Source organism: Epithele typhae (genome assembly GCF_022376455.1).
Source record: "Epithele typhae strain CBS 203.58 chromosome Unknown BXZ73scaffold_36, whole genome shotgun sequence".
Taxonomy (NCBI): domain Eukaryota; kingdom Fungi; phylum Basidiomycota; class Agaricomycetes; order Polyporales; family Epitheliaceae; genus Epithele; species Epithele typhae.
Window position 1 is genome coordinate 195,527 of NW_025954227.1, and position 19,782 is coordinate 215,308.

The 19,782-nt window shown below is 58.6% G+C and overlaps 6 protein-coding genes across 6 annotated transcripts; 1 reads left to right on the forward strand and 5 right to left on the reverse strand.

The window, feature by feature from the left end:
* Window positions 1-131: 131 nt before the first annotated feature.
* BXZ73DRAFT_102974 (uncharacterized protein) lies at window positions 132-1,662 on the reverse strand (the record flags this gene model as incomplete). The annotated part of the gene is made up of 9 exons (XM_048015431.1): window positions 132-768; window positions 829-834; window positions 894-980; window positions 1,032-1,086; window positions 1,147-1,199; window positions 1,255-1,306; window positions 1,370-1,429; window positions 1,489-1,557; window positions 1,623-1,662. 9 exons carry the CDS (start codon window positions 1,660-1,662, stop codon window positions 132-134), a joined length of 1,059 nt encoding a protein of 352 aa, XP_047876254.1.
* Window positions 1,663-3,924: 2,262 nt separating this feature from the next.
* Window positions 3,925-8,064, reverse strand: BXZ73DRAFT_102975 (uncharacterized protein; the record flags this gene model as incomplete). The annotated part of the gene is made up of 10 exons (XM_048015432.1): window positions 3,925-4,335; window positions 4,410-4,560; window positions 4,697-4,947; window positions 5,009-5,097; window positions 6,613-6,856; window positions 6,913-6,937; window positions 7,335-7,394; window positions 7,454-7,637; window positions 7,691-7,871; window positions 7,936-8,064. 10 exons carry the CDS (start codon window positions 8,062-8,064, stop codon window positions 3,925-3,927), a joined length of 1,725 nt encoding a protein of 574 aa, XP_047876255.1.
* Window positions 8,065-8,967: 903 nt separating this feature from the next.
* BXZ73DRAFT_102976 (GDSL lipase/acylhydrolase) lies at window positions 8,968-10,111 on the reverse strand (the record flags this gene model as incomplete). The annotated part of the gene is made up of 5 exons (XM_048015433.1): window positions 8,968-9,079; window positions 9,136-9,319; window positions 9,358-9,556; window positions 9,619-9,981; window positions 10,034-10,111. The coding sequence occupies 5 exons, from the start codon at window positions 10,109-10,111 to the stop codon at window positions 8,968-8,970; spliced, it is 936 nt and encodes a 311-aa protein (XP_047876256.1).
* Window positions 10,112-11,080: 969 nt separating this feature from the next.
* On the reverse strand, window positions 11,081-11,901 carry BXZ73DRAFT_78799 (uncharacterized protein; the record flags this gene model as incomplete). Its single annotated transcript, XM_048022937.1, has 2 exons — window positions 11,081-11,595; window positions 11,727-11,901. 2 exons carry the CDS (start codon window positions 11,899-11,901, stop codon window positions 11,081-11,083), a joined length of 690 nt encoding a protein of 229 aa, XP_047876257.1.
* A 729-nt stretch (window positions 11,902-12,630) lies between these two features.
* On the forward strand, window positions 12,631-16,133 carry BXZ73DRAFT_102978 (fungal-specific transcription factor domain-containing protein; the record flags this gene model as incomplete). Its single annotated transcript, XM_048015434.1, has 17 exons — window positions 12,631-12,712; window positions 12,764-12,769; window positions 12,827-12,909; window positions 12,959-12,978; window positions 13,044-13,098; window positions 13,151-13,510; window positions 13,565-13,927; window positions 13,984-14,141; window positions 14,198-14,266; window positions 14,319-14,478; window positions 14,534-14,651; window positions 14,708-14,940; window positions 15,002-15,141; window positions 15,197-15,220; window positions 15,271-15,491; window positions 15,551-15,962; window positions 16,016-16,133. The coding sequence occupies 17 exons, from the start codon at window positions 12,631-12,633 to the stop codon at window positions 16,131-16,133; spliced, it is 2,622 nt and encodes an 873-aa protein (XP_047876258.1).
* A 388-nt stretch (window positions 16,134-16,521) lies between these two features.
* On the reverse strand, window positions 16,522-18,986 carry BXZ73DRAFT_102979 (Metallo-dependent phosphatase; the record flags this gene model as incomplete). The annotated part of the gene is made up of 9 exons (XM_048015435.1): window positions 16,522-16,678; window positions 16,739-16,793; window positions 16,854-17,053; window positions 17,116-17,260; window positions 17,310-17,449; window positions 17,504-17,948; window positions 18,005-18,344; window positions 18,407-18,567; window positions 18,623-18,986. The coding sequence occupies 9 exons, from the start codon at window positions 18,984-18,986 to the stop codon at window positions 16,522-16,524; spliced, it is 2,007 nt and encodes a 668-aa protein (XP_047876259.1).
* Window positions 18,987-19,782: the final 796 nt, after the last annotated feature.

Consider the following 19,782-nt stretch of genomic DNA (forward strand, 5'->3'; position numbering starts at 1 on the left):
CGATCTGACGCGGGTTTGTGCGATGGATCAATTCGAGAACGTACGCGTAGGCAACAAGAAGCACCCTCGACCCCAAACACAGCCTCGCCCGACGCCTGAGCAACCCTGAGGCCTGAGAAAGACACCGAATCCTACGCCCTCGCGCCAACGACCGCCCCGAGGCTCGACGGGGCCAGGACCGTAGGAGCACCGCTCTCCGACCACAGGAAGGAATCGCTGCTGCCGGAGCGCTGGAGCCACGGCGAGCGCGAGAGGCTCTCGTCCGTGTCGTGGGCGGCGAACATGCTCTGGCGGAGGAGGGACGCGGGCTGCAGGCTGTCCCAGCGCGCCCCGGGACTCGTCGCGGAGGGCGGCGGGCGGGGGCGTCGGCGGGCCCCGCGCACGCGCCGTCGCTGCAGGAAGAGGCAGGCGACGACGGTGACGAGGAGCAGCGCGCCCGCGCCGCCGACCACGCCTCCGACTATGGCGTTCGTCCGTGTTTGGGTGTCCGGAGAGGAGGCGTCGTCGGTTGGGGATCCCTGGTGGGTTGAGGATTTGAACGCCGTTAGTGTCTGGAGCGCAACAGAGGTAATGACATACCTGTACAGTCTCGGCCGGTGAGGTTGTTGACGACGTCCCGAGGCTCCCCGGGTCGCGCTCGAGTCCGGCACGACGACATGGGAGGTGGATGTCGGAGGAGGGGCGGAGGAGACTTGATTCGCGCAATGAGTGAAGGTGTTGTTGTTGTTGACCGCGTGCTGCATATCCGCGAGTTCCTTTGTGAATTCACTGGAACGAGAGTGGTCAGAACGCCCGCCTTCGGGCCGTCGTTTTCTGTCGCCTACGCACTAGAACCTAAGTCGGTCTGTGTCAGCACGCGGCCACTCGAAGTGGTAGTACTCAAGATGACGCACCACGTGCCGTCGTCCCAGCCCCCGTAGAGGTAATCGTCCAGGCGGATGTTCGTGTTGCAGACCGCCTGTTGGATGTCTGCGGGCAGACTGATGGAACGGTTCAGAAATCCCCTGCCAGGTCTACAGGAAGCGACTCACGAATGATTTGTCACCGGACCACAAGTGCCGAGGTATTTGGAGTAGGTATCGTGACCTTTGAGAAGCATCAGGTTGAGCGCACCTCAAGTCTCTTTGAGGTAGCTGGTCGTCTAACCTGGAGCATCGATACCGCTTCCCCCATTACCCGGCACCGTGTAGAACTGACAACTGGAAACAGACCGGATGAACGCGAGACGGGGACGACGGGCCCGGAGAGACGCACTTCATGCACAGCATGCTGAGCTGGAAGGCGATGCTGTTGCAGCAACACGAGGCTGGCACACGCATCGTCAGCTCTGCTTCCCCTTCCGTGCAATCTCATCGCGCGCGCCACGCACAGAGTTGTTCGTTGCAGCTGTCGCCCGGCGGGCCGGTTCCGATCAGAGTGGGCACCTGGTCTTTCGCGGCGGGTATGGTCAGTGCGCTCGCCCCGGCCGAGGGGAACGCGGGCCCTCACAGTCGTTGTTGCATATTTGGCGCAATCGTGTGTACGTCTGGCCTGCGAGATTGTGTGCGTGGATTGGGACTACGTGGTATGAGAGTCGCAGATGGAGTGACTCACAAGGGGTTTCTCCCACCACGCTTGTGTACCAGTCGAGCCGGGAGGTCGCGCAGGCGGAGCTCCCTGCATGGGCGACCCATGCCCAAGAGACCGTGGCGGCGACACCGGCGAAGAGTGGGGTCCACGAAACCATGCGCGTCAGCAGCGGGAAAGCAGAGAGGGGAAGCGGCAAGCGGAAAGAACGAGACGGTGACGGTGGACGCGGCTTGCTGCCTCATCCTCTTTCCACCGCTCGGAGGCAGTGGACTTTGCGTGGCAGTAATTGATCCTTTGACGTCGGACAGAGCACTGGTGATGCCAAAAGAAGATTCCAAGTAACGCGAAGGCTGCAGTGGAAGCGACCATGCGCATGATGTCGCTCCCACAGACCGCCTCTTGTATTCCTGACGGTAGCCTAGAGACGCATATAAGCGATACATCGGACGAGATAAAGGGAGGGCACGCTCACGAACCGTTCGTCCCGCACCCACGGTGGCCCGGTAGGTGGTGTAAATTCCCACAACTGCGCGTCAAATTTGACCCTTCGTTATGGCACTTGCACCTGGAGCGTCAATGCGCCCGCCAATATTTTTCCGTTTCCGTGAGCCACTAGCAGCTGGCATATTATTGTGAGCCGTACACCACATACCTGCACGCCACCGCAGTCTGCTTCCTTCAAGCACAACATGCTGAGTTCAAACGCAACACTGCTGGAGCGGCATTCCCTACGAAGGTTACGCAGACATACATGAGCGTAGATCGCGCGCTGCCAAAAGGACCCTCGCACAGTCGTTCATCGCAGTGGCCACCTGGAAAGCTGCACGGTGTGCTGGGCACTTCATCTGAACAATCGACGCCACGACGCCAGCGGCGAACGATCGGCATTCCGACGGGTGGATAGATGACGATGGAGACACTCGCAAGACGGGTCGCCGATTTTTGCGCGGCTTCTCGCACGTCTCGCCTGCTTCATCGACTCGTGGTCAGTAAGCGCCACGAGTTTTTGGGACTCGGTGGTGTACTCACACGGAGTCGTCTCCTAGGACGCACGTGTACCACTTCGGCTGCGGGTGGGGTTTCCGGCGAACGCGCCGCCGGCGCAGACGACAGTCGGCGCACTCGCGCGCTCGTCCGGATGAGCTGCGTCCGACTCGACACCAGATCCTTGCGCGGAACTTCGGCCGTTGGTCGGATCGGAGAGTGTTCTTGCTTGAATTCGAAGTTCTTCGATGGGCTATAGGGCCGTAGGGTGAGCGGAGAGAGAAACGCCGAGGCAGGGTACGCCATTGGGTGTAGCAACCGCAGAGGAAAATCTTTCAAGTATGCACGTCACAGGTGCGAACAGATTAATCACATGAACGCAGGGCGCGACGGCCGACATATGGGGTGGCGACTTAGCGAATCCACTCCGTCTACAGTCAACATCTAAATCAACAGGGAGGCAGTGTAGAGAGTCCGTTAGAGTGTACAGTAACAGTAATCGCACCGGAATACAGGATGGTAATCACCGTCGAAACACCGCACCACCCATAACACTGGAGACCCTTTGACATCAAGGCAGAGGAGAAGACGCCAAGGGCGACCAGCGCGGAAGACAAGGTGGCATGACGGGCTTGCACCGACGCAATCTGGGGGAATTAATCATGAAGAATGAGGTTAGCCCCAGGGCGCTCGTCACGATCCGAGCATCGCAAACAACACGCACCGTATCGAGCTGTGGGCAGGCATCGCCAAGCGCACACGCTGCACCGCGAAGATGTGCAGCAGAGCTTGGGCCGTCGTGCGCGCGCGCCGGGGTGATCAGATCCCAGCAAAGGATGGCGGTGAGGCATTGTGTCGATGTCGCGATTGCGAGCGACGAGGCCCATTTGCAATAGGGCGCGAGGGCCCAGGGCCACGATCGCCATAGGTGGAGGGTCACGGGACCGGCCGGTGAGTCCGTTCATGGTGTGTACGTTGACACGGGATGCCAGAATGCCAGGCTGTGCTTTGAGCAGGGGGTCACAGGCGTGACGATGGCAAAGTCCGCTCATTATAGATCCCATGGGCCGATGGTGGAGGCGGGGTTGATCCTTGCGAGGCCGAAGCCAGTGCCTGCGGCTGATGGTTATGTCTGAGACGACGAGGTAATCGAGCCGCTGGGCGGGTAATATAGGCGCCCTAATGGCATCCCAACATGTCTGTTCGATGTCCGCTCAGAGGTCCGACTTGAAAACTCCGCTGGCACGGCCGGGGTCCGGCGTCCGGTCGGCGACCTCCAGGGCTGCCGGAAGTGTAGGATGCCAACAGAGTGACACGTTGTGCGGTGCCACGACGTTCCCGCGATCGCATGAGGCTGCGCCCCGCCACGTTCTACGTTCGCTCCTGATGGGACGACCACAAGAACGCAGGAGGTGGGAACGCGGGAAGCGCGCCAGGCGAGAGGGCAAGTGGCGGGGGCGGCGACGGCGGCTCATCGACGTAGTCCGGGGAGAGGGGGAGGGGGACCAGCGACGCGTCGACATCGACGTCGAACAGCCCCGCGCGGCGGTAGCCCTGGTCGTGCTCGAACGAGGGCGCGGTCGCGGAGTGCGGGAAGTCGTCGTCTGCGAGCGAGATGATCGTCGGATGGAGCGGGGTCGCGAGCTCCATCGACTCTTCGGAGTCGTCGGTGCGGCTGGTGTCGTCGTTACCCACTTCGGCGAGGTTGAAGAGGTGCGTCGCGGGATCCTGAAGGAGTAGAGTGTCGTCTGGTTCCGTATCCTCTTCTTGGGCGTCTTGAGCCTGGGACCCGGGGCCCAACGCAAGTGGTGAGGGTCCGCAGGACCAAGTATCGGTGTGCGCGGGACAGACTGCACCCTTCGGTCTCTCGACGCGGGCACTCCCCGGCTTCGAGCTTCGCCCAACAGGGTTTGCCTCAGTGTATCGATCTCGGCCTGGAGAGCTCCTTCGCGCAGCGCGGACTGGCGCTTGAGTTCGCCGAGCTCGTCGCGAAGTGACTGGGCTTCCCTGCACGGCCCAAAGTGAAACAAGAGCGAAGACATCAGCATCACGTCACCGAGTCGCAGCAATGAGGGGATGGCAGCCAGCTCGCACGCCGCCACGCCATTCCCAAATGCATTACGAGAGGTGAACGCGGGCGTACCTCTCGCAGTCACAGTGATCACTCGACTTCGGAGCGCCGCCTGATGGGGCGTGTTTAGGAATGCGTTTGGAGTGATGTTTGGGTTTCGGTGGCACTTTGGTGCTCGCTTTCGCATCAGGCGTCGAGGTGACGACGTCGTCCCCAAACCCGAAACTCGGGTCTAAGTCGAGCGAGACGCCAGTGGGCACCCCTCGGTGATTGAGTGGAGGTTCAAGGGCGACGGCAGCGGAGATCTGGCCCGTGAGACCACCCTACCAAGCATGACAGTGGTCAATGTACGGATCCTTCTCAAAGCGATACGAGTGATTTTACCTGAGATGGTGCTGGCGCAGGTAACGGCTTTGGTGGATGAAGTTCTTCGGCGAGCATGTTCCGGATAGCATCTCGTTCCGCCGTGAAGGCTGCGATCTCGGTGGAGAGAAGTTCAACCTGCTGTCTCAGTGCCGGAAGGTAAGTCGTGTCGTCGTCCGCACTCGTTCTCGCGGTTGGCGCGTTGGTCGTGTCGGCACGTTGGTCATGGTGATCCCGAACCTCGTGCTGATCACGGCGGGCGGGATTATCGGAACGAGACTGCGACGATCGGTTGTACCGAGGCGGTGGCGCAGACGGCATCCGCGAGAGACCTCGCGAGGGCGGCCCGGCGGGTAGATGCAATTGAGAGCCCAAGGGGGTGTCGGGAGGTATCGTGGAGGTAGCATTCGGATAGACGGCTCTAGAATGTTGTGTGTGCGCATCACGAAGCTACAATGAGAATCAGCTGGTGTCGACATGCTGAGAAGTTGGTATCTCACTTGGGTGTCCAGGAACTGAACTTCACGCTCAAGCAATCTCTGGCGTGTGAGAGCCTGTGCTATAAGTTGCCCGTCTTCTTGCCCTGACGTCAACAGATGTTGCTGCATTGGACAGTCGGCGCGATGTCGCCGACTGTGGGCGCATTCGGGGTGAACGCAAGGCACGAGCGATGGGTCGGTGGCGCGAAGAGACGATAGCAGGACTTGATGGCTTCCATGGGTGGCGCATGCTTCAAGTTCGGCGTCTCGTCTTGCGACCATGGCACGGAGTCGCAAGATCTCTGCGTCTGCTTGCTCCTTAGTCTGAGCGTGAGCACGCTTCTCTTCATCGAGGTGCCTATGCACGGACGCTACTAACGCATCGCGGACAATATTCAGGTCGTCGTTGGCGTAATGAGTTCGTGAGTTTGGCACGATGGGGGGTCCGGTCAAGGGATCTGCATAAACATAAACGAGGCTTGTCAAATTAAGTGATAAGAAATTAGTAGACAACTCACCAAGAGGTCGCGCGAGGGTCATTCTGGAGTAGGGCCATGTGGAGTAATCGTTACACCGTTCAACTGGAAACCGAAAGAATCTGAGTTAGCCCTACAAGCATCTTGGAGCAGGCTGCACAGACGTTGTTTTGCAGCCGCAAGACTTCAAAACTGGTTCAATACACCCGCCTACCTCCGCACTTCTAGTGTCGACGACGCTGAAGAGCGGAAACACGTGAAGAGTTTTGAACGCTCAAACCACATCAGAATGGTGCGCCTGAGGCGTGTTCGACACGTTGTGTCCCCGGGGACTCATCAAACCGCGCATCTGACTTATCCCTCCTGTGGTAGTCTCAGATATTCTGCAAGCCACCAGACTGAGACAGAGTCGCTGATTGCGCCATGTACAAGATGTCCCTTTCAAGCCATGCTACACCAGCCTCTGCACTGGTGACGTCTTGTGACGCCACAAGAAGTGAAGCCGGGGGAAGTGTGGCCAAGAGCGCGTGCAAGGATGGATAATATCGCTTGTCCGCACTCCACCATGGCGCATAACACCGTCTGACGAACTTCCTCCGCCGAAAAATACGACCAAACGCGCGTCGAAGGGTCCCATTCCGGCCTACATCGAGCGAACAGAGCAACGTACCTTTTTCAACCAAGATCGACACCACCTCTCTCATCTCGTCCTTCTCGGCCTCCGCTCGCTTGACTTCGTCCAGGTACCGGTCAAGCTTCTCGCTGAGCTTCTCCTTCGCGCGCCGCTCCGTCTTGAGCTCGTAGTGGTGCGCGTTTCGGAGCGCGTCGAGTTCGTCAAGGGTGGCGGCCAGACGCGTCTGCATCTGCGAGATCCGCATGTTGCACATGTGGAGCTCCTTCTGGAGGCGAGCGACCTTCACGTGCCGGTCAGTTACGCGTGAAACGCGTGAGGTGAAACGGGAAAGTGTACCTCGGCATCGCGTGAAGGGACGGAGCTGGGTCCGGGCTGAGGAGGGGGTCCCATGCGGTGGAAGATAGTCGTATATGCAATAAGTTACGCGTTTGTGGGGCAGGATATCGACGGGAGACGGTGTACAAGCAAGAGAGAGCATCCAGAAAGCAAGAGGGCGAAAGCAGGTCGATGAGCAGCAACAAGCGAGTCCGGGTCTAAAGTTCGCTTTCCTCAGAGCGCCCACGCTCGCAGCAGGCCGGCGCTCGCGTGCCTGGCGCTCTTGTTCTGTTCCAAACGCTGCAATTCATTGCTGCGGCTAACACTGCTATTGAACGAGCTACCGCCGACAAAAAATCGACAATGTGTACAGGGATGTCCCTGAATTATACTACGAGATCCAAGTGATGTATTTATCGGCCGTAGAATTCCTTCGAATTGACCCCGCGATGAGCTCTGCAACAATCCGGCTCGCTTGCATCGAAGGGTGCAATTCGTCGTACCTGCGGGACCGAAGTCAATGCTCCCAGTCTTTGGCGTATGAGAAGGAGACATCACGGACCACAGATAGCTATCCTGGTCCGTGCCAACGACATCGGTGCACACGCCCGGGTCGGTTTGGCTCTCGTTCAGCTGGTACACGCACGAGTGCACGGCCCCGGTGACGTTCAGGGGCGCCGAGCCGTTGAGGAAACCCCGCGGGTGCGCGTACATTTCTGCGAACAGGGAGTGCGAGTCAAAAAGCCCTGCAGTGCGGTCATTCAGGACGCTCTTCGCGCGCGAGTGGTCGAAAGCTTACCGATGTGCGCGCCGTGCAGAGAGGGCGCGAGTGCTTGGAGCATGAGCTCTGCGAGCGCGTTCCCGGCCGACGTGAGCTCGCGCATGGAGACGCTCCATTCCGTCGTGTTGCGCTGCGCGGTCCAGTAGATGTTCGTGTACGAATCCGGCGCATACAGGATCGTGTTCTCGAGCGGAATCATCTGTATGAGAGACGAGAGTTGAGTGGAGGCGCTGTGCGTCATCTCCATACTGACTGGAACTCACATTCTGGAATATGAAGTTTCGAGCCCCGGACTGATACAGCACCTTCACCCAGTTCACCGCGCAAGAAGTGGTGTCCACGACCGTCACCCCAGACGCCCATGGCCCGTTAGAAGGCCGTTCGCGCCACATCGTTCGTCCCGATCCATAGCGTGTATACTGTCTCCTCCGGGTCGAGAGTGATGGCCCTTAGCAACCTGCTCGAAGTAGGTGGCAGCTGGCTCTCGAAGACAGACGGCGCTGGTCGAGTGACGGTCTTGTTCGAACACGTCGCTCCAGCTTTCGCATAGGGGAAGAGAGAGAGGTTCCCATCCGGGCGGCAAGGACGGGCCAAACGATTCCCCCTCATAGTGAGCGTCCTTGAGTGGATGTCAACGTCTGGCTCAGCTCGCAGCGGATACAGAGACGTACGATGTCGGTGTAGGAGTCCCCGAAGGTGACTAAGTTCTTAATCTGGTCGGGCGCAGGACCGAGGCAAATGCGGGCAAGGCGAGCGCGCTCAGGAGCAGTACGCCGCAAGCAAGTGAGAGCATCCTGAGGCGCGGTGCTGATCGGAGCGCCTTGAGAAGAAGGCTTGCGAGGCGGCCTCAGGAGTGCCTCACTATATATACTGAAACAGCACTGCTTCACGTAGAGTGGCTGACCGGGCTCCTCAGAGCATGGGACCGAGACTCACACAAAGGAACGCTCATTCTTGTCATACCCTCGCTTCTTGGGCCGCTCTTCACGCGGGGGAGTGAGCCCGATGGCGGAGACGGAGTGGGGACGCCTGTGGCGAAAGTATTCCCTGTATTCAACCATGTGGCATCAGCGGAGCAGGAGCCGCTGCTACAACGAGAAATCCCTGGGAACTGTCGGAACTTTGAGGTCTTCCTGTGCAAATGCTTGAGTGGGGAGTATGCTTGCATTTTCGGGACATGGAACTCTCAAGGCAGAGATCATCGGACTTGAACTATAACCGCAAGCGCCTGAAGTTCGAAACGTGGCCGGAAGTTGTCATTACGCACGCACGACGCTCGTAACATACAAGGCGCTTCACGACAGCCAAGTGATGTACCTGTCCGCCGACGGCTCCCTGTTAATCGAACCTACGATCAACTCCGCGACGACTCGGTCCGCCTGCACCGAGGGGTGCAACTCGTCGAACCTGCCATGAAGTCACCATCGTAAGACAGCCTCTTGCGACGAACTCAAAGAACGCACCACAAAAAGCTGTCCTGGTCAGTGCCGACGGCATCGGTGCACACGCCAGGATCGCCCATGCTCTCGTTGAGCGCGAAGACGCAAGAGTGAACGGCGCCGGTGACGTTGAGCGGCGCGGTACCGTTCAGAAAGCGACTCGGATCGGCAAACATGTCCGCAAAAAGCGTGTGCGAGTCGAAGAGACCTGATTACGATGCAGCGTTAACGAGGAGTGCCAGGTACCCGTGAAGGAGGACTCGCCGATATGTGACCCGGGGAGAGTGGGCGCGAGGGCTTGGAGCATCAACTTCGCGATGGCGTTCCCTGAAGTGGTTATCTCGCGCATGAGCACGCTCCACTCGGTCGTGTTGCGCTCCGCGGTCCAGAAGCGGTTTGGGTACGAGTCGGCCGCGTAGAGGACCGTCGTTTCGAGCGGGATCATCTGTGCGGCAGGGCTGAGGTCAGAGCCGAAAGGACCTGCACTAACTCGCTGAGAAGGCTCACGTTCTGGAAGATGAAGTTACGCGCTCCAGACTTGTAGAGCGCGTCCACCCAGTTCACGGCACAAGTGACCGTGTCCACGATCGTCACTCCCGGCGCGCCATGGCCGACCAGCAGCCCTCCCACACCGACGTCGTTTGTTCCGATCCACAACGTGTAGACGGTAGTAGCTGGATCGAGCGTGAGAGACCCGTTGGCGACCTCCGCGAAGTACGCCGGGAGCTGGCTTTCGAAGATGGAAGGCGAGGGCCGGGGAGTGATATCGTTCGAGCACGCGGCCCCCGACTTGGCGAAGGGGAAGAGAGAGAAGTTTCCATCCTGGGCGGCGAAGACGGGCCACATGATCCCGCCGTCCGCATGGGCATCCTGGGAATAGTGTGAGCTCAGTGCATTGGGACATAGCGAGAGGGATACGCACAACATCAGTGTAAGAGTCGCCGAATGTGACAAGGTTCTTGATTTGGTTGGGAGCCAGGCCGACCGAAGTGGCAGGCATGACAAGTATGCCCAGCAGCAGCACGATCGAGCGAACATGCAGTCGCAGGGAATTGAGTAGAGGCTGGAGAAGGAGAGGGCGAGACAGCAGTTGACGAAGGTGGCGACACCCCATTATATATCAATGAAATTCTGATCATTCGTGCTCGAATAGCTCGATCAGAGAGCCCTCGACGTACCGAAGCTGCCATCTCCATGGCTCGCAGCTCGCAGCTGATTATCGGCTGGCGTCCATCTGACGCATCGCTGCGATGCAGTTGGCAGCGCGTGCTTATGCACTGTCGTCTGCGATTCGAACACGGGGTTCGTTTCCGAACAGACTTCCCCCACATCAGCACCGTATCAGATCACCAAGTACAGGTTATATCATTGTCGCCTTCGCTCGACGCCCGAGGCGCGGGTCCCTCGACTGCTCTCTGCCCGCCCTCACACGTGTCACCGCCTCGAGGAAGCCGACGCTGGCGGCGGGCGCGCGTGATATATGATAGATGGACCCTCCTGCGGCTGATGCTCGCCGTCGAGGAGTGAATGTTGACTGGACCACGTGAGAAGTACGGAAGATGGCCTGGGGTCGAGATGCTGTGTGTTTTCGCAGCACTTCTTCCAGCACCTTGCTCCAGTTGACGAGTACTGTCGGAGACGGTCACCGAGCTAAGTTTAAGTGAGCCGAGCGGGGAGAACGACCCGTCGCGGTCATTGAGCGGAGGTGTGGCGTCCTGCATTCGGAGCATCTGTCGCCGGGGTCGGTCCAGGACGACGTTGAGTAGACTGCTGCCAGTCGAGCGTTCTGTTGAAAAGTGAGCGGTCAGTGACCGACAATGCTCAGTGAACACAAGGGTTGGGCAAAGTTGATGATCTCATGGCCTCCGGCGCCTCGACACCACCAAGCATGTACAGGCCTCTAGGCGCATCCACGTATGCCGTACCAAAGACTTCTTCAGAGCGAGAAAGAGACAACGCTCACCAGTCATCAAACTACCCTCGTGGGTGGCATGTATGTGACGTTGGGCCCGCGCATGTTCGCCCGCGGCCTGTCTTTGGGTGGTGCCCGAGCGACCACGACTTCCGGAGACGGCGCCGGGACTCGCGTGTACTCCGGCTCGGCCGCCTTCGCGACCTTCTCCAGCGACGCCGTGCGCGACATCGACGGCGGCGTGTACGTCGCGACCTTCACCTTGTGCGTCTTCGAGTCGAGCGAGAGCACCTTGTGCGTCTGGTTGGCCAGATGCGCGGGGGAGTGGGAGTGCCGGAGCGCGAGGACGGGCCGAGGGTAGGGAACGCGCCTTGGGCTGCTCGCGCCCCTCGACAACGCGCTGGCGCTCTGCCTCCTCCTTGGCGGCGTGTCGTCGATGCGGGGCGGTCGGGCCGCGTCGCTGAGGAGGGTGGTGGTATAGTGGGAAATGTGAATGGGGGAGGTTGATTTGTAGAGGACGAGCGCGCACGATCGGCAGATGGGCGTGTGCTGCGAGAGCGGGCGCACGCGCGCTGTTCAGCGGCGCATATACGCAGGTGCAGAGTGGGGGAATACTGGCTCAGAACACGCAAGTGAGAATGTCGAGTGCGCACGAACCTAGACAAAAGCAGCCGCCCTTAGGGTCCTTGGTCGTCCCCGTCACTTTCTGCAGCCCGTCGCGCAGCCTCTCGACTCTCGAGCTTCTTCACCTCCGCGCTCTTTGGTGGCCCTGATTGCTTCCCGCCCTGCTGCTGCTGCTGCTGCTTTGGCTTATTCCGCGGGGGCGGGGTGCTCGACTTGGGCGCGAGCCTGTCGGATGTCCAGGCGGTGTGAGACATGGTCGTCGGATGTGAAGGGGTTGAAGAGGGTATGGTTGAGACGACGGGGAGGGGCAAGAGAGCGCACTGTGGACGCTGGCCCGCCGGGCTGAGCCAGCAAGTTGAAGTACTCTGACTCCGCGAATGCGAATGCGGCTCGTGCAGCAGGGCGGCCCGCGCGGCGAAGAGAGAGAGATATAAACCGCCTACCGGAGCTGTGGCGTAGATGACTTCTACATACTTATGTAAAACAACTCCGGTCGTAACTACGTAAGCGCGTACCGTGAAATGCGGCCGCTGGAACGTACGAAGGTGGCGCGCGGGGGCCTGGGTTCGACTCCTCCATTGTCGGTATATCTACCAGAGATTTCGGTTGAAACGGCCAAGCATGGTGCCTACATCTTCAGCTTATAGACGAGAGAGAGAGAGAGAGAGAGAGAGAGAGAGAAGGTGCGGTTCGCAATTTGGAAGACTCTGCCCACATTTCTGTGCTCGACTTACGATCAATTCGGACTCTACTCCCACGGTCTACGTCACCCGCCGGCCGCCGCCAGCGACTCTCGGTCCACCGCCTCGCGCAGCTACACCGAGGAGCTGTGCAGGCTACACAGTCCGTATATACCGAGTGTCTGCCTACCACCTCTTCTTGCTGTGTGCTCCAGCTACTAGACAGGCAAGTTCGCGTTCTTTGCCCCTCTCCAGGAATATACTACTACCAATCAAGTTGATTGGACTGCCAGGTTTTACATCATGTCTTCAGGGGAAGAAGACATTGGATCCAGCAAGAAGCGTAAGCTTCAGCGTGCTTGCGACCACTGCAGGCGTAAGAAAAGTGCGTATCCATCCAGCTGTGTACAGACTGATGTGCTCACAAACCCCTCAGTCAAATGTGCGTTGTTTTGTGCAGGATTTGCGACACTGACTCCTGACCTCGTCCTATACTCAGGTGACGGTCCTCAGATGCCAGATAACCGTTGCACCAGGTGTGTGACGCGTAAAATGGATTGTACGTACAACGAAGCGATGCAGGTAAGGAGAACATTAGAGGACTCTCAATTTTCGCTCACGTCATTTGCAGAGGTCTACATACCCGAGCAGGTGGGTCATTTATCAGACTTTGAAGTCACATTTCGTCTCACTATTTGGATGGGTTGCCAAAAAAGCTATGTCGAAGGCTTGGAGAATCGGCTAGAGCGCGTCGAGGCGCTCCTGAATAAGGTGTGCAGCTGAGTTGTCCATGTGCTCCAGCATGAACTAACGCTCGACGCAGCTCTGTCCAGACGACGCAGTACAGCTAGACGAGCACTCGCCGCCGGATGCTAGTAAGGCTTCCAAGACCCCGACACTGGAGATATCTGAGGCGCTGAGCAACATGCCGCCCATCAGCACTCCTAATGAAGGTACAGGAGGGCAAAGCAGCGACGACGAATACGGGGAAGCCGGCTTGACCGAGGCGGACTACCACAAGCGCCTCCTGTCCGTCGACGTTCCTTCGTATCGGTTCCACGGCAAGTCTAGCGCCCTCGTTCTCATCCACAACGCCATGCATATGATGAGCAAGGTCATGGGACCCGGACCAGCTCCTGGTGAACCGGGGCATCAAACGGTTGGCCAGTACCATCACCATCCAGTGTGTTATTCATCACTTCTAGTTCTTGTGAACGTGGTTCTAATGTTCTGTTAGTGGATGCGTCGTTTGATTGAGGACCGCTTGCCCCCTTTCAAAGCAGAAGACTTTCCCCCGAAGGATCTCCTCGGCACGCTCATTGATGCGTATTTCCGAGAGGTCAACGACTTCAATCCCGTCCTACATGAGCCCAGTTTCAAACGCTCCATCATCCAAGGGCTTCATCTGCGCAGGGGAGGACTCGGTGCCGTTGTGTTGCTAGTCTGTGCCATCGCCGCACGCTTCGTGGACGATCCGCGTGTCCTCCTCCCAGGGACGACGGAGCTCGCTTCGGCCGGATGGGCGTGGTACGATAAAGTCGATCGGGTCCGGCTGCTCCCAGTGGCGCCCGTCGAGCTCTACGACATTCAGATTTACGCGGTAGGCTATGCAGCTTGTTATTGCCGAGTATCACACACTGACGCGCCCGGTTGCAGCTCATGGCTACGTTCCTTTGGTCAACGGCGACGCCACAGGCTGCGTTCTCTGTGGCCAGCGCTGGCATCCGTCTCGCAGTCGATATCGGCGCTAACCGCAAGATGATGTATAACAGCCCCCCGACTATTGAAGAGGAGTTGTACAAGCGCGCGTTCTGGTGTGTTTTTTTTCGTATTTCGGCCGAGATGAGAGGCACATTTGACGTTGTTGCAGGAGTCTCGTCGCTCAAGATTGGATGATGGCATACGGCCTCGGCAGGCCTCCTACTATTCATGATGAGGAGTATGCGGCCGTGCTCTTCTTGCCATGCTATTGATTGATCTTACTACTACAGCATTGACGTCGGCCTTCCGGTGGAATGCGACGATGAGTATTGGCTCGACGAGTTGGGAAAGCCATCGTTCAAGCAGCCTGCTGGGAAGCCCTCGAAGGTCGCTGCCTTCAACTGCTATATTCGACTCACTCAAATCCTCCTCTTTGCAATAAGAACAATCGTGAGTACCATTACTATTATGTAGGATTTATCTCAATGATATTCACGCAACACAGTACGCCGTCACAAAGGTCAGAATGCAAGCAACCCGTGCAGATCCCAACTGGGAACAACGGGTGGTCGCCGAGCTCGACTCTTCGCTCAACAAATGGGTCGATTCTCTTCCCGCACATCGTGAGTAGCACGTGGTCAGCCGCTAAAATGCCCCGACAATGAGGTGTTGTTTTCAGTTCGCTGGGATCCGGAGCGCACCGACACAATCTTCCTCACGCAGTCCGGCTTTCTTTTTGCGAATTACTACCACTTCCAAATTGCCGTGCACCGCCCATTCATGCGCCCAACACCGAACGGGGGTCCACGAGCGTTCCCTTCCCACATTATATGCATGAATGCGGCCAGGTCTGCTGTCCACGTACTCGATCTAATCCACAAGAAGACAGGAAAGGTGCACTATGGATGTGCTGTACGTTCTCATCGTCATCGCCACCGTCTTATGGGAAAGACCTTCATGAATGCTCCGTCAGGGCCACGCTACAATCGCCGGGACCATACTCATGCTCAACGTTTGGATGGAACGCATGTCTGACCGACAAATCGCCGGGAGCAGCCGCGATCTCGTTTCCGTGCAGAAGTGCATCGAGCTTCTCGACCATCTCAGACACGTGTACGTCCTTCTGCTATCCCTCCATTCCAGATAGCTCACGTCTTGTTACGACCAGCGGAGGGGCAGCGGAGGTTCTACGGTAAGCATCGCCATTCCACTCTGCCGCTCTCCTCACCCGTCTTTGTCCAGTGACGTCCTCAAGATGCAACTCTCCGCGGCGAAGCGACCATACACCAAACCATCTCCTTCCACGCCCCTCGTCGTCAACACCTCCGAGGCCGAAGCCAAGCAGATCGTCGTGCACTACAACAACCGCGGCCCGGAGGACCCCGAGTCGCCCAGCGCGCTCGAGTACACCGCCGCCGCCGCCAGTCCCGTACCAGCGTGGGCACCCCAGGCGAAGGGCACCCGTACGCGCTCCCCCTGCGCTCGGAGGAGCTCGCCCGGCTCCACCCCAGGCGCCCCCCAGGCCAGCAACAGCAAGGCGGGCCTGCACAGGATCAACGAAGTGGATTTCAAGCCACCGCACCCGGGCCTGGGCCCGCCTCGCACGGAGACGGAGGAGAGCCGTCGTCCCTGGCGGCGACGGTCCCAACCCCGGCGGTGTCGGAGGGCGTGCCGGACGGCTTCGGAGACGTTGCGGCGGCCCCGTTCGGGTTCTTGGACGGGACGCTAGGGGAAAGCGCGTTCCCGCCCGACGCGTTCCGCGTGCAGATGCCTTCGGGGCGGACAGAGGCGATGCCAATCCCGCTCGCGCCGGGGCAGGACTTCGGGATGGACTTCCCGGGGCAGGGGGAGCCGGTGGAGGCGGCGGCGATGGACTTCGCGTTCGTGGACGACATGATGACGATGTTTACGACGCAGCAGACGGGGGCGTTTGGGTGAGTGGACTGTCGATCTTGGGGGTGTACGGTGCTAACGAGAGCTCGTCTAGGTGGAACGAGTGGGCGGTTATGACTAACCTGAGTATGGGCTTGGATCAAGGCTTCATGAATGTCGAGCCTTCACAGAACACTCCGAACGACACCAGTGGACCAGGACCAAGTTCGTGAAACAGTTTCGAAGCTCGTGCTGCTTTGTTCCCGGGGGATCCGAGAAATCCGCCGTTGTTTGTACAGTTATAATACATTTGCTTCTGCGACGATCCCGCTGACAGTACCGATGACTGCCGAGTGAGCGAAAGTTTTGACACATAGACGTACGCTATAACTTCGTTGGAGCCGTCTCCTACCCGGCAGTACTCTTCCTAGTGGAATGCCACCGCCGTGCCTTTACCCCTTTCAAAATGCATCTACTCTCTGATAATCTCGCCCTCGTCGCAACGGTCGCACACAAGCAGCGTAATCGAGACCTAACATCCGCGAATTAGAAGTACTCATACACATGATACGATACCACGCCCCTACTCTACAATATAGCCTGCTCTTACCGGACTCAGCTTCACACCGGAGGCGCGCCGCGCCCGGCCAGGATCATATCATCCACGATCTCGTCGTGCTCGGTGCGCTTGTACGTCCGGATCGTCTCGCCGAAGTCAGAGACGTCGTACACGCGGAACCGGCGGTCGAAGCCAGCCTTGCCGTATCCGGAGTACGACCTGCGCGAGGGAGGCTCGATCAGCGGACTCCACCAATGTGAGAGGCAGGACTGCACTCACCCTCCGCCGCCAAAGCAGAGCCAGACACCCTTCACGCGCCGGCAGTTCTCTGTCACTGCATAGACAAGGCCGACAGCGATCAGCGCGCGGCCGCACATGGACGACGAGCACTCACGGTGGCAGTGGCCGTTTGCGACGACCTTGACCTCCGGTGCGCGTGAGGTGCGATGGTCGCTCTCGAACGCCTCGAGGAGGGCCTTGTGGAAGAAGCCTTCCTGCTTCTTCGCCGCGCCGCTGGCCTCCATGTCGCTGATGCCAACATCGAGCGGGCGGCCCGTCTCCGGGTTGATATCGGCCGCCGAATAGCTTTCCTGACTGTGATACGCCGGCCGCGGTGTCAGCGGGAGAAGAAAAGATACACGCGGAGAACAACGTACAGAGGAATGTGGAAGAACATGAGCGCGTTCGGCTTGGCGAGGCGTCGGCCAGACCCTGGCATGACCTGCCCCTGTCGCTTCCACAGGTGGCCCAGGTCTTTCGCGCCATCGGGCATGAAAGGGCGCTCGACGGTGTCGATGGAAGCTGAAGGGGCGTTAGCGGGACGTTCGTGGGGAGCGAGGAAAAAGCATACCTGACTCCTGCAGGAACCAGTCGATTTGATCCTGGCGGAGATAGTCGTACGCAGTAGGGTGGAGACCGAACCAGTCCATGAAGCCAGCGGAGTAGGAGCCGGAATCAAGGAAGTACATCGTGAGGAGGTGCGTGGCCGAGCTAAACACCACGTTAGTCACGCATTATGGGGGAAGCAGAGTCTGAGATACGTACGGGTCCGCGCTCTTGACCTTGAGCACGTAGTTGCCAACGCCATGGACGTCCTTCGGGCCGCGCTCCACCATCGAGTACGGCAGGCCCTTCATGTAGTGGATCTGGTGTTCCTTCAGCATGCCGTCTTCTTCATCATGGTTCCCGAAGACCGCTGCCCACGGGATGCCGCGCTCCGTGACTGCCTTGGCGAATTTGGCGAGGATCGACCGTCCGTCCCATGCGGTCGTTTGACCGTTTAGCTGATCACCAGTAAAGACGATAAAATCGGGCTTCTCCGCGTCCAGCATCTTTCCGAGCAGGGTGTTTGTGAGGTTGTCCGAGCCGGTACAGGGGTCTGGCGTGTCCCTGCATGACCCTAAGGAAACGGAATAGTGGAGGTCCGCAACTTGCATAATCTTGAACTTTCCATCATGCGAGAAGTGGAGGGGAGGGGCGCGCGGCGGGGCTGTGGGGCACATTCGTCGGCGTGGCGGGAATACACAAGCATACACGAGCACTCACAATGAACGCCTTTCCGGTGGGTGAGCCACACAGGCTCCGTCTTCCCGTCGCCGTCAAACGTCGCCTGGTCGACTTTCTCAAAGCCGTACCACGTCGTGTCAGAGCCAAAGAGGACGTCTATCTCGGTGACGACGTCATTCTTGCGCTCCCCTTCCGACATGTCCTTCCACGCTTTCGCTGCCTTGTACCAGAGGTAACGCTTCGCTCCCTTGGGGTTGATCGGGTGGTCAACCCTCAACCATCCGGTGCTTCCCGCTGGGGGTGTTTGGTTCTCCGGGAGGATGCTGAGTTCGGTCACGAGGGGAATGTCATGTCGTCGGGTGCGACGGTAGTATACATTCTATTTGCGCGTCCCTCTCAGCCCGAGAAACGACGACAGTAGATGGAGGGAGAAAGACACACCAGACTCTTCAGACTGACTTCCTGCTTCAGATTCGGGCCGACTCGTACCCACTTGCCCTTGTGTGCGTCGTCTTGTTTGGTGGTTGACGGGTAACAGACGTCCGCAGATATTGGCACATACCACGGGTCGAAAAGGCACTCCGTGATGTGTATTTCGGACACTGCAACGTATGCTGTTGAGTACATAGGACCTTTGAGGTGAATGAAGAAACGCACGTCCTGTGTCATGCTGCATCATTGGGTCCCAGGTATCCAACGGAAGGCTGGCCGAGTCCGTGGTTTCCGTGGTCGTAGAGACGTTCCACCAGTCCGCCCCGTGCGGCACGGTTGGATTGGTCGAATCGGTATTAGAGCCAGAGGTCGTCTCGAGACTGCCCGCGGTGTCTTGTCCGCCGACGGAGCCCTCGGTGATGATCTCCCAGGACTGCCATCCTACTCGTTGTATGCTTCCAGGTCCAGGCGTGGGTTGGTAGAGGATGAAGATGTAGGTGAGGAGGAAGGAGAAGCCGATGATGGACGCAGTCGGGACGAAGATGGAACGGAGGAAACGAGCGAAGCGAAACAATGAGAAAGCCGCCATGATGGAGGGCGTCGCTCTCGACTCTCGAAGGCAGAATCACAAGGCGAGCATAAAGATACGAGAGTTGGTGGTGGGAGATCAGAACGACAGTGAGCACTCAGCACGCTCCCATGACGGTGCAACAGGAAGCCCTAACCCTATGCCTGACAGAATATATATCGACCCGACGAGCTCTCCTGTGAATCTAGCCACTGGAGCATGACTAGGAAAAAAACGGATGCATGTCTATTACCCCAGGCTGGCAAACGTAGTGTTACCGGGGAATGGATCGACGCGTCGGAATGGGCGCAAGTGTCATACTTCAAGGCAGGTACCCGTTCAGGAATCAGAGTGGAGAGCGAGGATATAGGATTCCGGGAGCCAGATTGCATACATGCATTTAAGACTTCATTTTGCTATGAAAACGAAGCGTTCATCTGATCACTCTTCTTCCTCCTCGTCGTCCAGCGGAATGAATCGCTTGCCCTCGTTCCTCTGTTCGAGCGGTGATCAGTATGCTATGAGGTGCTGACAACATAACTTCTTACGGCACTGTCGAGTCCTCCCATGGCCCGTTTGTCTCTAAGGCTCATCAGTTTCCCCCCACTCGACGTAACACTGGAAGCGCTGAAAGAACTTGTGTGAGAAGTGTGTCGTAGGGTGACGCAACTTGTAGGGGCTGGTTCAGAAAAGGCCGCCGTAGACGGTGCGACAGGGTCCGGTCGAGTTGTTGAACGGCGAGGGGGGGTCAACAGACTAGGGGTCCGGAAACGAGGTGTTGTAGGTGGAGCGGGTGCAGACAGTTGGTCAGATCGCC